Source organism: Lygodium microphyllum, chromosome 27 (assembly GCF_053477565.2).
Source record: "Lygodium microphyllum isolate KBCC chromosome 27, Lygodium_microphyllum_v1.1.10, whole genome shotgun sequence".
NCBI lineage: Eukaryota > Viridiplantae > Streptophyta > Polypodiopsida > Schizaeales > Lygodiaceae > Lygodium > Lygodium microphyllum.
Genome location: NC_141161.1, coordinates 70,305,170 through 70,326,403, shown reverse-complemented (window position 1 = coordinate 70,326,403; position 21,234 = coordinate 70,305,170). Strand labels below are relative to the sequence as shown.

At 40.9% G+C, this 21,234-nt stretch overlaps 1 protein-coding gene across 1 annotated transcript in view; it reads right to left on the bottom strand.

The window, feature by feature from the left end:
• Positions 1–3,072: 3,072 nt before the first annotated feature.
• Positions 3,073–21,234, bottom strand: part of LOC148012441 (MOB kinase activator-like 1A) — a 66,543-nt gene continuing 48,381 nt past the window's right edge. The window contains exons 3-7 of the mRNA XM_087669283.1: positions 9,024–9,132; positions 4,143–4,236; positions 3,854–3,987; positions 3,506–3,669; positions 3,073–3,406 (exon numbers count right to left, since the gene is read on the bottom strand). Of these exons, the coding sequence (XP_087525409.1) occupies positions 3,326–3,406; positions 3,506–3,669; positions 3,854–3,987; positions 4,143–4,236; positions 9,024–9,132 (582 nt within the window). The 3' untranslated portion in view covers positions 3,073–3,325. The remainder of the gene's footprint in view (positions 3,407–3,505; positions 3,670–3,853; positions 3,988–4,142; positions 4,237–9,023; positions 9,133–21,234) is intronic.

The following is a 21,234-nucleotide window of genomic DNA, read 5'->3' as shown; positions in this document are numbered from 1 at the left end:
GATTGGTTAACAAATGCTTGTCTAACATTTCACTCTTTGTTTTGATACGAGATAAAGAGAACTAGCTTCTCTTAAAAATAATTGTCATGTTTTGAAGAAAAAAACCCATTTAATCCTTGATGTGATGGAGCAACTTTTTGTTTGTTTTGGGTTGATAACAATGTTTTGTATTGCAAGTAAATCCAACTATGTTGGTGAAGAATGGCCTAATGTTGGGCTATCTTAGATGAAAAAATGCATTTATAACCAAATTATCCCTTATCAAATTACTCCTCTCAACCTAGCCTAATGACTAGAAATTGGAGAATTTTATTAGAATCATTTATACAAAATCCATTACGTAATCTTCTTGAGAGTGTAGTCATAATACATAAACACATACATATACAAGATGCTAAGTAACATAACTAGATTTTATGGGTGCATTGGTAATATTCATTTTAAGCATGAAGTCACTTTGTTTATTTACCATATTGTTGGTGCCCTCCTTGAGAGGGCAATTGTAGTGTATATAATGACAATGCAATCATATTCTTTGCCTCGAAGCGATGCTTCAAACACATCACTTGATATTGTGAATATGCCTTTATAATACTTGTAGGATTGAAATGAGGAGAAATGCATGGCTTGTAGTGAGGATTTTTCCATTCTTTCATTCCAAAGTATTTTGAAGAAAATATTTAAGGTTACCAATATTCAAAGGCCACCATGGAGTCTTCCACCTTTGCTCGATAATGACTAAAGAGGGACTTCAATGGCCACCATTGTGTCGCTCATGGAGAGGAAAGGGCTTCCAACCACTTTTTAGAACATGCCCCTAAAAATAATAGGATCCAACATCTAACCCCCATGAAGACAATTCCCTTTTTTGTGGCTAATAGGGTGACTTAATATGTCAAAGTGACAAAGACAGTGTCATTCTAGCTAAAGACAAAAAATGATGCCATTATGGTCTTCAAAAAGTAGTTTAAAATACTACATATGAATGGCATGCACAAGAGCTATTAACCTGCAAAATGTCTCAGAGATCAATTTATGTAGTTTTCACCTTAAGGATAAACCATTTAGTGATGAACCTAGGCATGGCTATGGTCCCAAGCTCAACATTAGAAAGCACATGTTTGGCTTCAAGGCCAAGCTCAGTAGCAAGGAAGAATAACATGGCCTAAGGGCCGAGGAAAATGTCCAAGGATACGTATAGACCTTGTGCCTAACTCATTAACAATGGAATGCATGAGGACATGCTGGCAAAGCATTGAATGAAACAAGGGTGCAAACAATTGCTAGTACGAATGATATTGCATGACAATGTCAAGTTCACATTGAGCTTGAACTCCCTAAAATATTAAGTTGCTTGCTAGTAAAGAAGGTTCTAAGTGGATATCATTCATACTAAGAATTGGTGAGAATAGTGTGTGAAGAACATCATCCCAAACTTAATGCAATATTGCCATGTAGAATCAACAAATGAGATTAAGCTTGAAAGACCCGCTTAATCAAGCCTAAGAGTAAGTATAATTTACAACAAAATCATAATCTACTAGGGGATCGCCCCCTTTTTAGAAAGGGACCTGATTGAGTAAATGGTAATTTGAGGCCATGTCCACACACACACACACACATAGTAGCCAAATCATGCCCAAGCAAGGACAAAGATTTGAGAGATTAAAGGTAAAACAAAAGTTAGAGAAAGGAGAGTGAAGATTGATTTTGTTTAATCAAAAGAGATTAAACATGGACAATTTAGAAGGATGTTGTTGTGGAGCCTCTCTCTCTCTCTCTCTCTCTCTCTCTCTCTCTCTCTCTCTCTCTCTCTGCGTGGAATTGAGAATCATAGGATTGCATATGAATCACAGATTCATCCAAGTTCTAAATTGTTACTCTCCCTAGATATTAATAACAAAGAGTATAGATTAAAAGTTAACTAACTTCTAAAATTAGGCCACTTGAGTTAACTAGAGGTTAACTTTTCAAGAGGCACCACCTTGCTAGTGCACCATTGTAATAGCAGCTGCCTTAGCAACAATGCTAACAACTAATGAAGACAATAATCTCAATTCATGTGAGTTTATTAAATGAAGAAATCATCTACACGTAAGGCCTATAAAGAAACGTTGCAACCACCGTATTTCAATAGTAAAAATTTTTAGAAGTGAAACCTTTAAAAGTGCCAAGATTGACAAAAACTCTTTAGAATCTCATTGAGGGCCATACTTTTTTAGCATAGATAAGGTGCACCACATCCATCAGTGACATTGTGTGCGTTTATGTGCAGCTTTCCATTCCCTGATACAAATCCTTGTAGTGGAAGGATCCAATAGGATATAGAAGGAAAGGAGAAATGGTTTTATGAATATTCATACATAGGAGATGAACTAAGATTTTATCTATATAAAGGAAAAGCTCACATTGCAAACTCTGTAGACTTCATGCAATAAACATTGTTTGTGATGAAATGACGACAGTTTTAAAGGCCCGAGTTAGTAAGATGCGTTTTTAAAAGAGAGAGAGAGGTTGAAACCCGGATGGGGGCGACATATGCAAATCCATCATCCCTGTGCCGTTGCCTCAAACTGTGATCTTTAAATGATGTTACATGGAGCATGCATGCTACTAACTAGATTCTGACCTAGTTTTGTGATGACAAACCGAATAGCTGCCCACCAAAAGATGCTCCTGCTATGTAGCCTCAGACCGCCAAAGGGCCAATTGCATCTCCCGAGTGTCAGACTCCATGGACATTACAGTGTGGCTTAGCCACCAACCACCTCGAAAAGAGAAACTCATGGAGTGAGGATTTTCTTGGAACATCTGAGTTGCCGCCACATTTGAAAGCCAATATATGCTAAAAGCAAGTAATTTGCTAGTCTAGAAGGGGATATTGAGCACTACAAAGCTCGAATGATCCATCTACTATGTACTAACCTTAATCTACCTGTATGTACTGTAGTAACCATTAAGTCAATACGCCATTAAAAAGAGCTAGTTATTCATCTCCTTGGAGCATAGTGCTTGTGCAGGGATGGCTTTGGACAATAAACACGACCAAAAACCATGCCAACCACCTATATCAGTACAAAGGCAATTGAATTATCTTTCTGACGCTAATGAATCTGTTGCATATACAGTTTTGAGTTAGAAAATCTTTTCTAAATACATGCTGAATGCTTCTGATACATTGCTTTTCCACGAAGCCTTAGCTACACCAAAAGACGGAGGGCAAACTTAGGAGTTTCTCCTTTTGCTTGTAGAGTTAGCTTGAGCGAGTAAGTGCATAGATTTTGATAAGTGCATATGAGCATGGTTATTTGTTGTTCTGTTTTGATTATAGTTGATATGCCACCATAATAGAGTCAATCAGCTCCTGCAGTGGTGCAAGCTCTTTCTTATCAATCAACCCAAATTCCTGCAGAGAAACAACATAACCATCTAAGTGAACATGTAACGTTCTCCTACAGTGATATATAGGAAACTCAGTTCCAAATTACAATGCATAAACACTTACATAAGTGAAAAAGATAAAATGCTTAAAGCATGTGTTGAGATGTGCTTCTTCTTTGAGGCTCACTATCTTCTGGAAATGTGAATGATAGATGTGAGCATAAACACGAAATAATCGCTTGAAGATAGTCTTAACAACATCTCTAAAATTTTGAGGGAATGGTGCCCCTGCAAATTTCAAGAAGCAATGCCATGTTCAGAAAAGGCTCCACAAAGGCAATTTTTTCTAAAATGCAAATGAAACTGCTTCTACTGGTTGATTTTCTGATGCCTACCTAGTTGACCCCCAAAACAGCAAACTAGTTCTACAAATGAAGTTGAGAAAAGCTAAATACTTGGCACAATACAATACCAAGGCGCTGAGGGAACATAGATTCATCATCAAGCTGAGACTCTATCCAGCCCATTAAGTACTCCACATACTTTGGTGCAGAAACTTCTATTGGCTTTTTTATTTGCACACCATCAGCCCATCTATACTCATATCTGCACCAAGCCATAAAAATGTAAGCACTGGATCAGATTTTTAAACACAGTGCCACTGCATTTCATGTGACACTGAACTTTCATCAGTCTCAAGATCTGATGGAGTGAACTCTCATGAGTCTCAAAATGTAAGCTCTTCAAAAAGAAGCACATACTTTGGCCCTGCAGACATCGTGGGGCAATTTTCTGCTGTACAAAACTCTGCAAGTGTTCCATAGAGCAAGTTGACTTGATTGAAGAAATCAACAGCTGTAATGGTGAAAGGCCATGCATGTTGTTAATCAGTAAAAGTGCAAATTCTTTAGAAAAGTACTTGATTGAAGAAATTGACAGCTGTAATAGTGAAAGGCCATGAATGCTGTCAATCAGTAAAAGTGCAGATTCTTTAGAAAAGTGTGGTAGACAAAATGGCTATACTCTTCAAGTCTAATAACCACTTCAAAGAAGCACCCACATGAGCGCTAACTTGAAAATCCACAATGGTATCATGCAATGTTATCGTGAAGATGCAATAAATGGAAAACCAGGTGAATATGTCTATCAGATATGTAAAGGCCTTCCTAATGTCAGCATGATCCACTATCAAAACTCATGATGGGCAGGTTGGACATCAGTATTACTACAGGTCCAAGTTTTCTAATTCAGGAGACCATCTTCGAGCAGGTTATGTTGTCTAAGGGACAGTGGCTGCTGCATGAGCAAGCTCCTGGGAAGACATGCAGAGTGAAGGATGCTAGTAGCCTCAACTCTTTAAGGAGTTCCACTCTTTGCTAAGCATAGAGAGACCAAGGAACCATGCATATGGTGGATCTGTAACACTGGGTGACATGAACACTTAAGACCAAGAACCACAACACCAGCAGACCCATGTCACTGCTTTATGCAAAGGAAAATCATAGGAAGACCAAATCAAGCCACTCATGCCTTCCAAGCTGTAAAGCACATTGCATTAGATGCCATGTAAGGCATCCTCCATCATTGACTCTCACAAGGAATCTGGGCCCATCATGGTCTATCAACCCAAAGACCCCACCATGAACCCCTCACGTCCTCCTAAGGTACCTATTTACCTAGAATCTGTGTGCCTAGACGACCACCCAACGCTTCAAGTGAACTCTCACCCTACACCTCCGAAAGCAGAGTAGTCCTTTGCATTGGACCATAGTTTTATTATAAGGATTATCTGCATGTAATGTGATGTATACATTGGTTCATATGACTCACATGATACCTTGTGTGCTGATGGCTCTTTGTGTGATAATGGTAGACATATCAGACATATCATTGCTAAGATAGCTCCTTGCAGTCAAACATAATAGACTCCAATGCAAGTATCCACATTGTCCTTATTTTCAGCAGTTTAATTATTCAAATTTTATTTCTTTGTGTCAACAACAAGGCACTTTTAAGCAATAAAAATATTTGGCTCCTTCCTCTATCAGTCAACACAGGTGGTTTTGTCAAATTTAGTCAGAATTACAAGTGCTTCAGCCAAACTTTGAAGGAAAGGCGAGGTTTGAAGGAATCTATGACTGCTGTCATGCCAAGACATATTTATCAATTTGGCCATCATAAAAAATGTGCTTGTTCTATCACTCTTAACTAAAATCATGTTGTTAACGAATGATGGATTTGTCTGCATAAAATCCCCTCTTTCCAAACAAGTACATTGCAGAATTGATTGACATAGCCCAATATACATAAAATATTGAATCACTAAATAATGATAGCTTTCTCTGCATTAAATCCCCTCTTTCCAAATCAGAAACAAAGTCCATTACAGAATTGATTGGCAGCACAATATACATAAAAAATGGCTGCTCTGTGACTATGAAAATTGTCAAGTATTTGGCTACATTCAGCAAAGACCAATTATTGATGGGACTTAATGACTTCTGCTGAAGCCAGAGTATATTTACAATTCAAACTGTAACCAGTGCCAGTTGAACAAAGCAGTTTCTGCTTATACACAGCATGTAATGTGATTGGACAAGCTAGCAAGTGTCTATGAGAGAGAGAGAGAGAGGTCCATGAAGTGTGTGTATGTGGATGCACGTGTACATATCTATTTATGACTTAAGGATAGAAACAATAATATAAACATAGTTATAGTGATGTGCGTGTAAACATAGTTATAGTGATGTGTGTGTATGTGTTTGCATGTGTGTTATGGACATACTTCCAAGTACAATAGAGACGCAGATGAGTGGACAGTATAAAAGGAAAGATGAACACAATGAAGGCAAAACAAGGAACTCAGGCTGCAGTGTTTCCAGGGCAAGGACCCTATAACAGGCTGGAGAAAACTAGCCAACCAGCCAACTGGTCAAACCAGAAATCAGGTTGGATCTGTACAAGGAAAAAGGGACAAAAAAATTTGAGGAACGAGGTGCAAAATTAGAAGAGGAGCTATGAACATACATACAATGGAATGAGGAGTAGAACTGACACCCCAATCTCAAATGAAGAAAGGGAAAATTCATGGTGGTTGAACTCCAACACTGTAGAGTAGGTCTCCAAGGTTGCTGATCACCGGATATATCTAGACCTATGAATAATTACCAAATGAGTTGAAAGAGATACAATGACCCTTTCAATGATGTGCTACTCTGCAAATTCCTTCTTCCCTATGCTCGAACTGGGAAAAAAAACTATAAACACCACCATACCGCATACATCTAGTTGCAACTTCATCTTAATAACTTCAAGAATCTGCTCATCAAGAATAGAATACCTAATAGGATGATTAGACAATTCATAACCATTTCAAGCAAATATAACAAATTCTTGTCTTTAAGATCCATCACAGTCCAAAGAAGACAACCTAAATCAATCATGAGGAAGGTACTGTTGTACCATAAGCAGGCACATCTCACACAACAAAAATACCCTCTAGCTCCTTTACCCCTACATTGTCTAAAACTTTCCAGGATTTTCCCCTCAAAGCTGTAAGGTCTGGTCACCTTCTTCCAGAAGACTGCACTGTTATTTCATTTTCTCGAAAAGACTTTGAATCTCCATCATGAATTGTTTTTGGGCTCTAGAAAGTGTAAGTTCCCCAAAAATTTCTAAGTGCAAGTTCCCCAAAATTTCTTCCAAGTACAATACAAGAGGGTCCGTCCAAAAAAGAAACCTAATCTATATGTCCTCGCAACTCTCAAATGTGTGTGGAAATCCATTACAAATCGATCCTTAACATTCAAAACTCTTTCAGACAGCAATCACACATGATAATCATTTGAGAAGATCACATCTCGCTTTACACAATCTGTTGAATTTAAAAATCTAGATTTGGCTAATGATGAGACCATAAATGTTGTCATCATTTAGAGACTTCATGGCATTCTCAACGCTAGTATCTCATAAGAAGACTCTTTCAAACATATCCATGGTATTCCTTGTACCTGCGATAAAAAGATCCTTTATTAAACATACTCCCTTAAGAAACATACCCACGGTATTCTTTATTATCTGTCATAAAAAGATCCTTTCAAGGATATTGATTTTCTTCTTTGGACCGGCATTAGTAGAAGTTGCCTCCCATTGAAACACTTAACAAAGTCTGCTTCCTTTCAACCTAGATGGAACCAAGTTCTTGTTTAAAAAGTCTACTCTTGCTAGTACTAGCATGAAATGGCAATTCTGAGCCCTGAAATGAAAAAAAAACATTTTAAAACAATCTGCCACCCCCCCCCCCCCAAACCCCAGGGAAAATGTTTCTAGAGCCATCCTTTTTATACTGTCTTAGGTTTCATTTGGTTTCTTTTTTGTATGCCTGCAATGGGTGGGACCTGGGTTCTGGATGAATGGTTCCATTTGGCCCGTGTGCTTCGTGAATTCATCACCTTGGCTTCAACTTCTAATTTCATCACTTGCATTTTCAGCTGTCAACCCACTTCTTCCACACTTAAAGCTTGCTTGTCTCCCCTCCACAAGACTATGGTAACAACGAAAAAATCATGCCGGCTACACTTGGAACATGAGTTCATTGCCTTGGTGCTTCCGTTTTGCTGTTTCCCAAACTCCATGCAACAATGGTACTAATTGGTACAACTATGATTAGTACCAAACTGTGCTAACCCAACTTATTCTTTCCACACAACCTTGCTTAACTGGTTTCTTTAACTGTCCTTGCATATTGTGTTCACATTCAATTGGTCCAACTAAAGCCCAGCATTCTGCCATACTTCAAAAGAGATCCATTATACTCTCAAGTTCTTTGAATGAATTCGAATCGTGAGCTCTGAGAGTAATCCAGAACAGGTCCAGCGCTGTAAACACAAAACTGTCCATTTTCTAAACAGGCTGGTGGAAAGCACTGTCTATTTGATCCTAACTACAGATGACCAAGCCCAAGCCTGCAAGGCACCTGCTTTTATGATATCACTATGCAAGCTAACTCGTACTAGCTCACCCACAAACTTGAAACAAAAATCTGACTGACATTCAAAGGTATTAAGGCTCATTTATTTTTATAAGACCTTGAAACTTACAAGCATAACATGTCACTTGGATGCCTAAGAGAAAAGTAAAACATAACTTCATCACCATAATCAAATTTTATGTCTTCCTAGTTTCAGACATCACATTGTTCCATTTTGTACTTTTAGATGCTACAATTTCCCACACACCATCTCTTATACGATGACAAAACAGTAGAATATTTAGTCATGGCTAAAAAAACGTGTGGATTATCACATACACTTTGAAAACAAGAGCAATCCTAGTGATAGAAGATAAACTGTCATTGGCATAAATTCAAGTACAACATAAACCACGACTGTACCAATGTCTCCAGTAGGAGCTTTCTTAAAGGACTTGCTTTCTAATATCGCAAAAAGTCTTAAGAATTATCATTGTTGACGCAAAACAAGAGGCATCAAGAACCATCTAAAGTTCCTCTTTTAATGTAAAGCTCAAACTTCAAAACTTGCTAGTAGACTGAAAGAATAAAGATGATATGATCATCACAAGAACCCAACAAAACGTTTTGAATAGTGGCAGCATTGATTACATTGACTGACGTAGAAACTTACTGTTAACTGCAAGCCATTCATACAGATCTTCACCAGGGGGAAGACGCACAGCTTCCCTAAGGTTACCACTCCCTAGAGTTGCATCAATGTGTTTCCTTAGTTGTGCACCCTGCATTACAGAAAAGATAATAATATGAAATTCAAAGAGCTCAGCAAGCTGACTCTAGAACCTTTCATCGTTATAAAGAGCATTATGTGTCACTGAGCGCTTTAACACTCAACCCAAAAAAAAGCAGTATTTAAATTTTATCCTGATCCAGAAAAGAGTGAATAGAAACATGGTCGATTACCATCACATTGTTGTTAATGTCCATCTACAAGATCAAGTATGCAACATTTAGTATTTGGAATAATATACTCTCACTTTAACTATACTCCGTTATATGCTTTGCAGCCTTGCAATAATAATGCTTTGAAGCCAGCAAAGATGCTATGATCCAGTTGATCAAAGATCTATTGCAACATTCCCCTAGGATCCAACCTCAAAAATGGACATCAGCCTCACCTCCCAACCATAGAGCCAAATGGACTCACCCCCAAGCCTAGGAGCTAGCAACATATTGGGTCACAACACATCCCAAGAGTTGGCGTCCCATACCACCAGCCCACACCATCCCAATGTGTGGATGCGTGGGCCTACAAGCCAAGAGTCCAAGAGTGGTGATCACCCAATGATGTGCACAATAGGGATCCCAAGTCCTATCCTAACCCTAAAGTGCCCCTAGTGCACTTGCACTGGGTCACTTTATGACCACTGTGACCAAGGCTACTAGTGCCCATTTGGATGTCCAAAGATGTAACTCTCCCCTTGTTTAGCTAAAAAATCATTCCATATTTAGCTCTTTAAAACAGTCCCAAAACATGCAAATTACCAAAAGTATCATTAAATGAGAAGCACAATCCTAGAAAGTTAGTGTCCCATATGCAAAACCCTAACTTGGGAGGATCCTTTTGCATCTATAAATAGACAAGCTACCCACCATTCAGCCCCATGCTTGTGTGCAGGTTTCTCACTCCCACGTGTAGATTTCAGCCACCAACCACCTTCCCTCTGCTGTCCAGCCACTGCCAAGCGCAACACATTCCTCTCCAAAACTTAGCATCTTCATCCCTATTGTCACCTTGCTACTTGGGGACCTCACATTGCTACATTTTCAGTTGCCACTTGTCACCTACAATTTCCTCATCATCGATACCCAGATCAGCTTGCATTTACAGCTCCTGACTTGGCGACAAGCTGATCTCCACTTGGTGACTATATCAACTTGCATTTTTGCAGCTGGAGTGGCCATCTCCATCATCCTTCACTTCCTTTACTATCGCCTACGTCTCCTACAATCTACTGCCTTGGTGATCAGCCTTTTTACAATCTGTCACACTCCAATGTCTCTAATTGGTGGTTACAGCACTCAGAATCCGTCTCGGATGGACATCACACTTCAAGACTCTTTAGCTTTGCTCTTGAGCATTCTGTACTCTCTTACATTCATTTGCGACATTCATTCACTTTAGAGTTCTCTCCTCTCTTTGTTTATGTTTGTTTCTGTGTTTGAGTTTTGAGTTTTGCATGTCACTATCTGAGTCTTCGTGTTTCAATCATGGTCGTACTTTCTATGTTTCCTCAATGCAAACCCTTGCATATCTTCACATAGTATCAAAGTCAATGCTCTTGTAAAGAGCATCCTACAAATATTGTGGAGGCTTGGTTTGTGCAAGGTACACGAACAACGCGTAACTTATCCATAATGTTGCAGACACCTTCTTGGGATTCTACTATGTCTTATCAAGCTTCTCCACCACTGGAGGCCCTGAGGAGGCATTATGGACTCCATGAGGAAGACAATGCTTCACCTTCACCTTCACTTTCTTCTCCTTTTCCTAAATTCATGATGAGTGAGGAGTTTGAAGAATTCATGTGCAACAAGTATGGTCCAACTTATCTCCCTCCTACCAACTTTTCTTCTACATCCGGAACAGCTGGTGAGGTTGGTCATATCTCTGATCAAGGAGGACATACAGCATTTGGGACATCTAGCAAACCATATTCCTCATCTTAGCCAAGCCAAGCCCAGTGTCAAGTCCATATAACCCTTTTGCGTCTTATGAATCAAAATCTTCTTTTGTTTCTCCTATTGGTGTGCAAGATCCGGATAATTTTCAGTAAGTCAATTTTAATGGAGGAGCCCATAGACGCTGATATATATCTACAACTATAACTACAACTATATCTTCTTTCTATTCTAGGCATGGAGCTGGCACTTCTCTTTCAAACTTCACTCCTGTCCCACTCACATCTCCCCAATCTCTTTCCTTTGCATTCAGTAATCTAGGATTGCACTTCAAAACTACATCCAACACACTATGATTTGGATCTTCCATGTCTACTCCTACTTCCTTCTCTTTCTCTGCACCCCATGTCACCTATCCTCGTGTGAATGCCACTTTGCACCCTAGTACATCGTTAGGGGGAAATACCACCCTTTAACACTATGCCTTGCATACACCTGCAAGTGAGCATATTTATTTACCCTTGGACTGCAATGATCAATATCCCCCTCACTTCCCCTGGACACTCACTTCCTCATATCTCCGTCTCTTAGACACATGGATTTCAATCCTCTCCTTATGATGCACTATCAAACACTCCATGGGTCACTCCTATGCAAGGATTTCCATCCTCTGCCTCACATGTCCCTATCCCTCCTCCATGGACTACTGAACACATTGTTCGTTTTGATGGGTCGAATTTCACCACTCGGTCGAAATTCACAACAAATGCTTGAATCTCAAGGTCTTCGGAACCTAGTCATTGGACTAGAGCCTGTGCCGAACCCTCTTGCCTAGCTCACCCTGATCACATCTGGCAAAAAGAGCCCACAATACCACAACCAATATTGAGTTAATGCAAGGGTTGCTTCCTAAGTTCTACTCTCAGTTACAACATTTTTGCCTCACATTTGAGCATTGAAGTCATCTCATTGGCTGCTATGTGGTGGGAGATCACACTCGACGAATCAATCTCGACTTTGATCTTCAAGAATTTTTGCATTAAGGGGATGATCTGAAAGTCAAGTTGGCCGGATACCGACAGTTACTCGCTCAGTTTGCCACTACTGGCTCACTAAAGTCAGGTCAAATGACCATCAACTCACATTCTTTTTGAACAAGCATCCTAAAGAGTATTTCCACTTCATCCGACACATTATCTCGTTGCCCCAATTGCCAACTTTCAATGAGTTTGAATGTTAGTTTTTGCATTACCCGAGATTGCATGACCTAGTCCATAAGAAGTCCTCCCCACATTCTTATTTAGAGAGGGGTCTAGTTGCCTCTTTTTCGCAATTACTATTAGCTTTCATTAAACAGCTCCAAAAACTCAAGTTAATTAATGAGTTTTAACCATTTTTTTAAATCGGGAGTGGTTCAAGAGAGTTTCAATGTCCCACATGTAAACCCTAATTTGGGAGGCCCAAAACTTTCTATAAATAGACAACCTGCCTTCCCACTCTTCCCAATCTCGTTTTTGTAGGTTTCAAGTGCTAGTGCTATGCTGCCCACACCCCATTCGCAAAGGACATCTCAGACAAAGCTGCCCAACATTGTCTACACCCATTTGGCGTTTGTTTCTAGCCTCTACCTCGTAGTCCATGGCACCTACTATTGTTTCCTATTGTCGTCAACCCTTCAATGGAAGCATTTGTGTGAAGAAAACCGCTAGGGTTTGCACTAAGGGAAACACAGAGTGTACAACCACGACAGAAACACAAAGAGACAGACACAGACGCAGAAAGCAAAACTCAAACCCTAAACACAAAACTCAAAACTCAAACACAAACAGAAGAAGGGAGAGAAGAACACAACTCTGAAGTGAATGAATACTACAAATGAATGTAAGAGTGTACAAATACTCAAGGGCAGAGCAGTGTGTCGGAGAGTGGCATCCACCGAAACACATCCCAAGTGTTGTGACCACCAGTCAAAGTGACGAAGTGAGAGAAACACCAAACGCTGATCACCAGAGTGTGAGGAGACTAAGGTGACTGCAGAGGACAATGCCTAATGATGTGGGCGAAGCAGCAAAATGTAGCAGTAGAATGCCACAATAAAATGCCATAGTAGAACGTCACAATAAAACGCAGTAGTAAAATGTTGCAATAAAACGCAGTAGTAAAACGTTGCAATAAAACGCAGCAGTAGAACGCCACAGTAGAACACGGCAATAGAACGCTGCAGTAAAACACGGCAATAGAACGCTGCAGTACAACGCCACAGTAGAATGAGGTGATGGCAGCAGTCGCAAAGGCTAGACCGCCACGTGGTGGGAGATTGATGGCTGAGATCTGCACACAAGGGTGAGAAACCTACACAGGAGAGATTAGGCTGAATGGGGACAGCCTGTCTATTTATAGATGTTGAAGGGTGCCCCAAAGAATTAGGATTTTTGGGGGACCACTAAAACTCTCTCAGACGACTTCCCGCGGCTGTTTAAGAATGCTAATCAGCTAAAAAGTGTGTTTTAGCTCAACACCCCCTCTCAGGACCAAAATTGAGCCGAAAGGTTAGGCCAACCACTTTGATTTTTACTTAATCCAAGGCATCCCACCCCAAAGCAGCCAAGGGTACACATCAGCTGCCTAGTGGCCTACCAAGTGATGAAGCCTAACAGAGCTGAGTGAACGCGATGGATAACACACTCAAAGAGTAGAGAGCAGTAGAAAGGAGAGTGAGTGCGACACCTTTGATATTCAATATAAAGACAAGTGTACCTCTTTAGATTTTAGATAGATATATATGAAAGTACAAATGTGCTAAGGGTGTGTTCACACCCGCGAGCATATGAAAGGCACGATGGCCCTTTATTTCCCAACAACCTCCCACCTAAAGGCAATGTGCCTTAAGAGGAGAAAAGAATCAGCTAAGTCTAGGTATGTACAAAGTTGAAATACATCTATCTATCCAACTCCCATCATCTGTCGGCAATGAGCAAACTGCTCTGCTGGAAGACCCTTTGTGAGAAGATCTGCAGAATTATCATCTCTATACACTTTGACGGGCTCAATGCTCTTGGTGTCAAGTAATCTCTAATAATGAAGTGATACTTCACCTGTATGTGCTTCGTCTTTGCATGAAAGATGGGATTCCGTGCTAGCATGATAGCACTCTGACTATCACAATGGAGAACATGTAACTCTGTAATGCCAAGCTCTCCCACCAGACGTGAAAGCCATAAAGCCTCCTTGCATGCTGCAGTGGCAGCCACATATTCTGTCTCTATAGCAAACAATGCAACACACTTTTGTAGCCTGGAGATCCAAGAGACTGCTTTTCCTGTGAATGTAAACACATACCCAAAAGTCAACTTTTTGCAATCCGCATGACTAGCATAGTCTGCATCCGTAAAGCCAACGACACATATCTTCTGCTTTCCAAAGCAGATGCACAAATCCTTATGTGCCTTTGAGGTATCTCATAATATCTTTCACTACTTCTCAATGCTTTTTACCAAGGTTTGCCATGTATCTGCTAACCACTCCCACTACAAAGGCAATGCCAGGACACGTAACAACCATAGCATACATCAAACTGCCAACAGCTGAAGCATATGGTATCTTGGCCATTTCATCCTTCTCATCATCAGATGTAGGGCTATCCTCTGCACTGAGTTTCACATATGGAGGCAATGGAACCCCAATTGTTTTCCCCCCCTCCATATTGAAACGCTGCAAAACCTTGGAGATATACTCTTGCTGAGATAGATAGAGTAATCCTTTTGACCTATCTCTGAGTATTCGCATACCAAGAATGTGATTTGCATCACCAAGATCCTTCATGTCAAAGCTGCCATGAAGACTTTGCTTCAGTGAGTTCAAGGCATGAGTATCCCTACCAGCAATCAACATGTCATCAACATACAAAACCAAGATGATCAGGCTGCCATCTACTGCTTTCTTGGTGTACAAGCCTCAGTCTTCTCGGGCTGTTTATGCATGCGATCTTTCCCGAAGATAACATCATTGCTGCGTACTATTTTCCTTTTCTCGGGATCCCATAATCTATACCCCATTTCAACCTCGTCACCATATCCTAGCAAAATTCATTTATAAGACTTTGGCTCAAGTTTGCTACGTTCTTCTTTACGAATGTGCACAAAAGACTCGCAGCTAAACACTTTCATGTGAGCATATAAAGGTGGCTTGCCCGACCACGCTTCCTGAGGGATTTCCCTCCCCCAAAGAACTATTCAGTGACCGATTAATCAAGTAAACAGCTGTCATAACAGCTTTTGCCCAAAAGCCAAGGGATAATGCAGTATGAGACAGCATCGTACGGACCTTATCCTATATGGTCCGATTTATACGCTCTGCAACTCCATTCTAGGGTGGATTATGAGGGGCAGTGAGCTCCCTCTTTATCCCTTTGCTGTCACAAAATGCCTGAAAGGCCTTGGACACATATTCCCCACCATTATCAGAGCGAAGACACTTAAGTGTCTTATCAATCTGAATTTCAACCAATGCCAAGAATTTTTGAAACTTGTCAAGCACTTCGTCCTTGCTACAAATAGGGTAAACCCATACCTTCCGTGTAGCATCATTGACAAAGGTAACAAAATATTTCTTTCCCTCTAAAGATTAACCTGGCATCTAATATACATCGGAATGTACTACCTCTAGAGGAGAACATTTCAAAAGAGACTTCTTATAAGACATCTGTGTATGTTTACCATATACACAATGATCACAATACTCAAAATCAACATAACGAAGACAAGGCAAGTAACCCAAACAAGAAAGCACTTTCATTCCAGTTTGACTCATGTGTCCCAATCAGCCATGCCACAAAGAAACACTTGACTGCTCCATAACTGCAACAACATGGTGACGCACACTAAATACATGGAGAGGATACAAGGTATTACTTTTACAACCTCTGGCAATCACTCTAGATCCCTTACAGATCTTCCATTTCCCATCACCAAAGGTGGTATGAAATCCATCGTCATCTAGCTACCCTGTGCTAATCAAGCTCTTCTTGAGCTGAGGTACATGTTGTACATGCTGAAGTGTGAAGACACAACCATGTTGAAACTGCAACTGCATGCTGCCAATAGCTACTGCATGAGCACTGGAAGCCTTGCTATCAGATTTGCCTTTCTGCTGTGATCTGCCCCTAGTATGCAGAGCACTGGAAGCCTTACTGCATGCATTGTTCTGTCGCTTCATTTCTTCCATGAGTAGAGCACTCTCTATATCAACATACAAAAGCATCGCATTAGAATTGCTTATAGCAGTCCTGAATGTATCCCAACTCTCTGGCAGAATGCAAAGCAAGAACATAGCCTTAAATTCTTCATCAATCTTGAACTCCAAGGCAACCACCTGGCTGAAAATGAAATTAAACTCACTCAAGTGAGTAGACATTGTTGTACTCTCTTTTATACACAAATCCATAAGTTTTTTCAACCAGTAAACTTTCCTTGCGGCACTCTTCTAGTCATACAATTCTTCCAGTCGAATCCAAATAGCATAGGCAGAATCCAAACCTTCAATGTTAAACAGCAAGGCATAAGAAATCGATAGCTCAATGGTTGAGCGTGCAAGCTCATTTAACTCATCCCAATCTTCCTATTCCATATCTACGGGCTTTGCCCCTTTGGTCTTAATCGGCCTTGCCTGCTTCTTCTGGAACAAGATATTATAACACTATTTTTACCAGACTGCAAAGTTATATGCTCCTTCAAGCTTCTTAATGTGCATGAGATGACTGCTGTCACTGCTACCAGCCATGAAATTCAGCCCAAATGTGACCAAAAAATTCAGCAAATGCAGGCCCAAACTGTCACACAAGTGACCAAGGTACAAACAAGTACCAACCAGCAATAGATAACCACGCAAAAGCAGAAATTTCAGATCTGCAAATAAATTTTCAGAGGCACTAAACCTTGTGCTACAACACTCCACAACTGATTGCAACTGTTCCAAGGACAAATACATCACATTACAGGAGAAGTCCTAAATTTTAGCTGCAATTTCTATTGTACATGCACCCACAGGCACAAAATTTGACACGCACGGTCAAAAGCCCCAAAATTTTTGTGCTCAAAGCATAAACCATACCTCTGCATTGTCTCTGACATGCATAGAATAGGCCCATTTTGCCAAAATAGAGCAATTTCAGCAACACCCCCAAATTTTTCCAAGAGTTAGATGTCCAGATTGCATGGAATTGAACCTGCATGTACATAAAATGACCAAATGGCGCACAAATTTTGCCCAAACTGTAAAAACCCCAAATTGCACGGGGTCCAATGTGCATCAATGTCGAGAAGTTGGGTAAATTTCAGCCCAATTTTGCATGTGTATGAAGAGCCCCAAATGTCAAAGACAAAATGTCACAAATTCCTACAATTTCTGAGACATCACCTCACACAGCGCGACCTCGTCACCTATGTCACCCAGCTCGTCTATTCATCTATTCGACATGTGCCGCCTACTCCTTAGCAGTCCACAAGACTATTACACGAGACTGTTATGTCTATTGGTCTACCCCTCAACAACTTGCGTGAGCCATTGGCTCTGATACTAGTTTGTAGTGACCGGGAGGCACGAAGATCGAGACAGTCAGTGTTCATTAGCAGTAGCGAGACACACACAGAGAGAGAGAGAGAGAGAGAGAGAGAGAGAGAGCAAAGTAGAGAGTGTGCACAATTTGTGGGTACAATGACGAGTGTACCACTTTAGGTTTTTAGATAGATATATATGTGTAAGTCAAGTGCTAAGGGTGTGTTCACACCCAAGCACATTAAAAGGCACGAGGGCCTTTATTCCCAATAGTTATTCTCCAACAGCACTCTAGATCCTTGAGCCTTATGCCGCGTCCAAGATCTAAGACTGGGTGTTCAAGATTAGTCATCCCTTGGATCAGCATTCTCAAGATATAGTTGGTGCAATCAGTTCTCTTGAAGGGATTTACAGACTTCCTATCAATTATTTGGGCATCATTTTCAGCAGGTGCCGATTTCTAAGCAATTTCAGCAGGCAGACCAGTGCCACATGGGCGGGCTGATCAAATCACATTTATTGCAGCATTTCAAGCAGCCAGATTAATGGTACTTTTGCCAGATTTGACAAGTCAGCCAAATCTCACAGTAACCAGCCAAATTTGACTGGCCAACCTGCCTATCTTTGTGCTTCTTTTTTTTTGCTATATATAGCACTTGTGCAGCCTGCTCTCCTCACCTTTGTTTTTCATCCGGCTCGATGATACACCAACACCCCTTGTGCATCTGCCCTCTTCATTTCAGCATTCATTGACTGCAGACTTCTACGTTCTTTTGTCACTTTTCTCTCTCCCTCTTCTCCGTCTTGTCCGTATGCTTCCGCATTGCTGCATTGAGGCTCATGTAGCCTATTTGTGCAAGCAGCTTGAGAAGGAGCACATGATAGAGAGTGATTCTATGGATGCATACATTACACGTGTCAAGCACATCACGGAGCAGGTTGCTAATATTGATGAAATATTTTTAAATGCCTCTCTTGTATCTACAGTCTTGGCTACTCTACACTTCGTTTACTTGCAAAAGGAGATGATAATGTAAAGATATGTTATGGTTTGCACTGAGGAAACAAGGCATGCACAACCAAGACTAAAGCACAAAGACTCAAACAAAGACAAGCAAAACTCAAACCCTAAATGCAAAACGCAAAACGCAAAAACTCAAAACTCAAACACAAAGACAAACACAGAGAGAAAAAACTCTGAAGTGAATGAATGCTGTAAATGAATGTAAGAGTGTACAAAATGCCCAAGGGCAAAAGTAATGCAGTATCGGAGAGTGACGTCCACTAAAGACGGATCCCAAGTACTGTGACCACCAATCGGAGTGTCGAAGTGCGAGAAACACCAAACGCTGATCACCAAAGTGTCAGGGAACTAGGGCAACAACAAGAGAAATACTTGCTCATGTAGAAGGCTTGTTGGATAGCAAAAATGCAGGTATTGCAACAGTCGCCTAGTAGGAGAGATGGCAACGGCCTGTGTTGGGAATAAAGGGCCATCGTGCCTTTTATATGTGCATGGGTGTGAACACACCCTTAGCACATTTGTACTTTCATATATATCTATCTAAAAACCTAAAGAGGTACACTCGTCATTGTACCGAACATCAAGTGTCGTGCTCACACTCTCCTTGCTACTCGCTGCTCTCTCTACTCTATGTGTGCATGCTATCCATTACGTTCACTGTCGACTCCTCATCTGGCTCCATCAAACTGGTATCAAAGCTCACAGGTCGTGCACGCTTTCCAGAGTCAGTAACAGTCATCAGGCTGAGTGACAAACGAGCAGGAGCCTCAAGCACCAGTCGTCGGTATTTGGCAAGTGCAGGAGAGACAGTCGGACAGGTGAGCGAGAGTTGCAGGTGTCGCAGGCATGAAGCAACGTCGTGGCATAGGGCAACAAGGCAGGGGAGGCATGACAGCTACAAACTAGTGAGACTGCAAACGACACGCTCGAGGCAACACGGCAGTTTGGATCTGACAGGTTGCGACAAGATGAGACGGCACGCGACGCGTTGGTGACAGGCAAGCGACCAAGTGACGACACGTAGGCACCGACAGGCGCGTGGCGACCTGCACGGCGGGTAAACGGACCCCTCCCTCCCCCCGGCACATTCTTTTTCTTAGAAAAAATCAAATTTTTTTTCTAAATCCCTTTTGCCTCCTTTCCTTTGCGGGTGTTCGTGCATGTAAGCACACTTCACGATTTTGGGTAGATTTGTGCTAGAAATTTGGGGATTTGTCCAAATTTGATGCGAGCAAGACACAACAGTGATATTTGTCTTAGAAATTGTAGGAATTTGTGACATTTTGCCTCCGACATTTGGGGCTTTTCATGTACATGCAAGAATTGGGGTGAAATTTACCCAATTTCTCGACATTGATGCACATTGGACCTCGTGCAATTTGGGGCTTTTACTGTTTGGGCGAAATTTGTGCACCATTTGGTCATTTTATGTACATGCGGCTTTAATTCCATGCAATTTGGACACCTAGCACTTGGAAAATTTTGGGGGTTTTGCTGAAATTGCTCTATTTTGGCAAAATTGGCCTATTCTATGCATGTCAAAGATAGTGCACATGTATGGTTGATGCTTTGAGCACAAAAATTTTGAAGCTTTTGACTGTGTGTGTCAAATTCTGTGCCCGCGGGTGCATGTACAACAGAAATTGCAGCAAAATTTTGGGACTTCTCTTGTAATGTGATATATTTGTCCTTGGAACAGCTGTAATCAGTTGTGGAGTGTTGTAGCACAAGGTTTAGTGCTTCTGAAAATTTATTTGCAGATCTGAATTTTTTGCTTTTACGTGGTTATTTATTGCTGGTTGGTACTTATTTGTACCTTGGTCACTTGTGTGACAGTTCGAGCCTGCATTTCCTAAATTTTTGGGTCACATTTGAGCTGATAATCATGGCTGGCAGCAGTGACAGCAGTCATCTCATGCACATTAAAAAGCTTGAAGGAGCACATAACTTTGCAGTCTGGCAAAAACAATGCTATAATATTCTGTTGTAGAAGAAGCAGGCAAAGCCGATTAAGACCAAAGGAGCAAAGCCCGCAAATATGGAACAAGAAGACTGGGATGAGTTAAATGAGCTTGCATGCTCAACCATCGAGCTATCAATTTCTGATGCCTTGTTGTTTAACATTGAAGGTCTGGATTCTGCCTATGCTATTTGGACTTCACTAAAAGAACTGTATGCACAGAAGAGTACTGCAAGCAAAGTTTATTGGCTGAAAAAGCTTATGGATTTGCGTATGAAAGAGGGTACAGCAATATCTACTCACTTGAGTGAGATTAACTCCATTTTCAGCCAGCTAGTTGCCTTGAAGTTCATGATTGATGAAGAATTTAAGGCTACGTTCTTGCTTTGCACTCTGCCAAAGAGTTGGGATACATTCAAGACTGTTATGAGCAATTCTAATGCGATCCTTTTGTATGCTGATGTAGAGAGTGCTCTACTCATGGAAGAAATGAATCAGTAGAACAATGCATCCAGTAAGTCTTCCAATGATTTGCATACTAGGGGCAGATCACAGCAGAAAGGAAAATCTGATAGCAAGGGACACAGTAAATCACATGGTAAGGATGTTGAATGCCATCATTGTGGCGAGAAGGGTCACTTTAAACGTCACTGCTACAAATGGAAG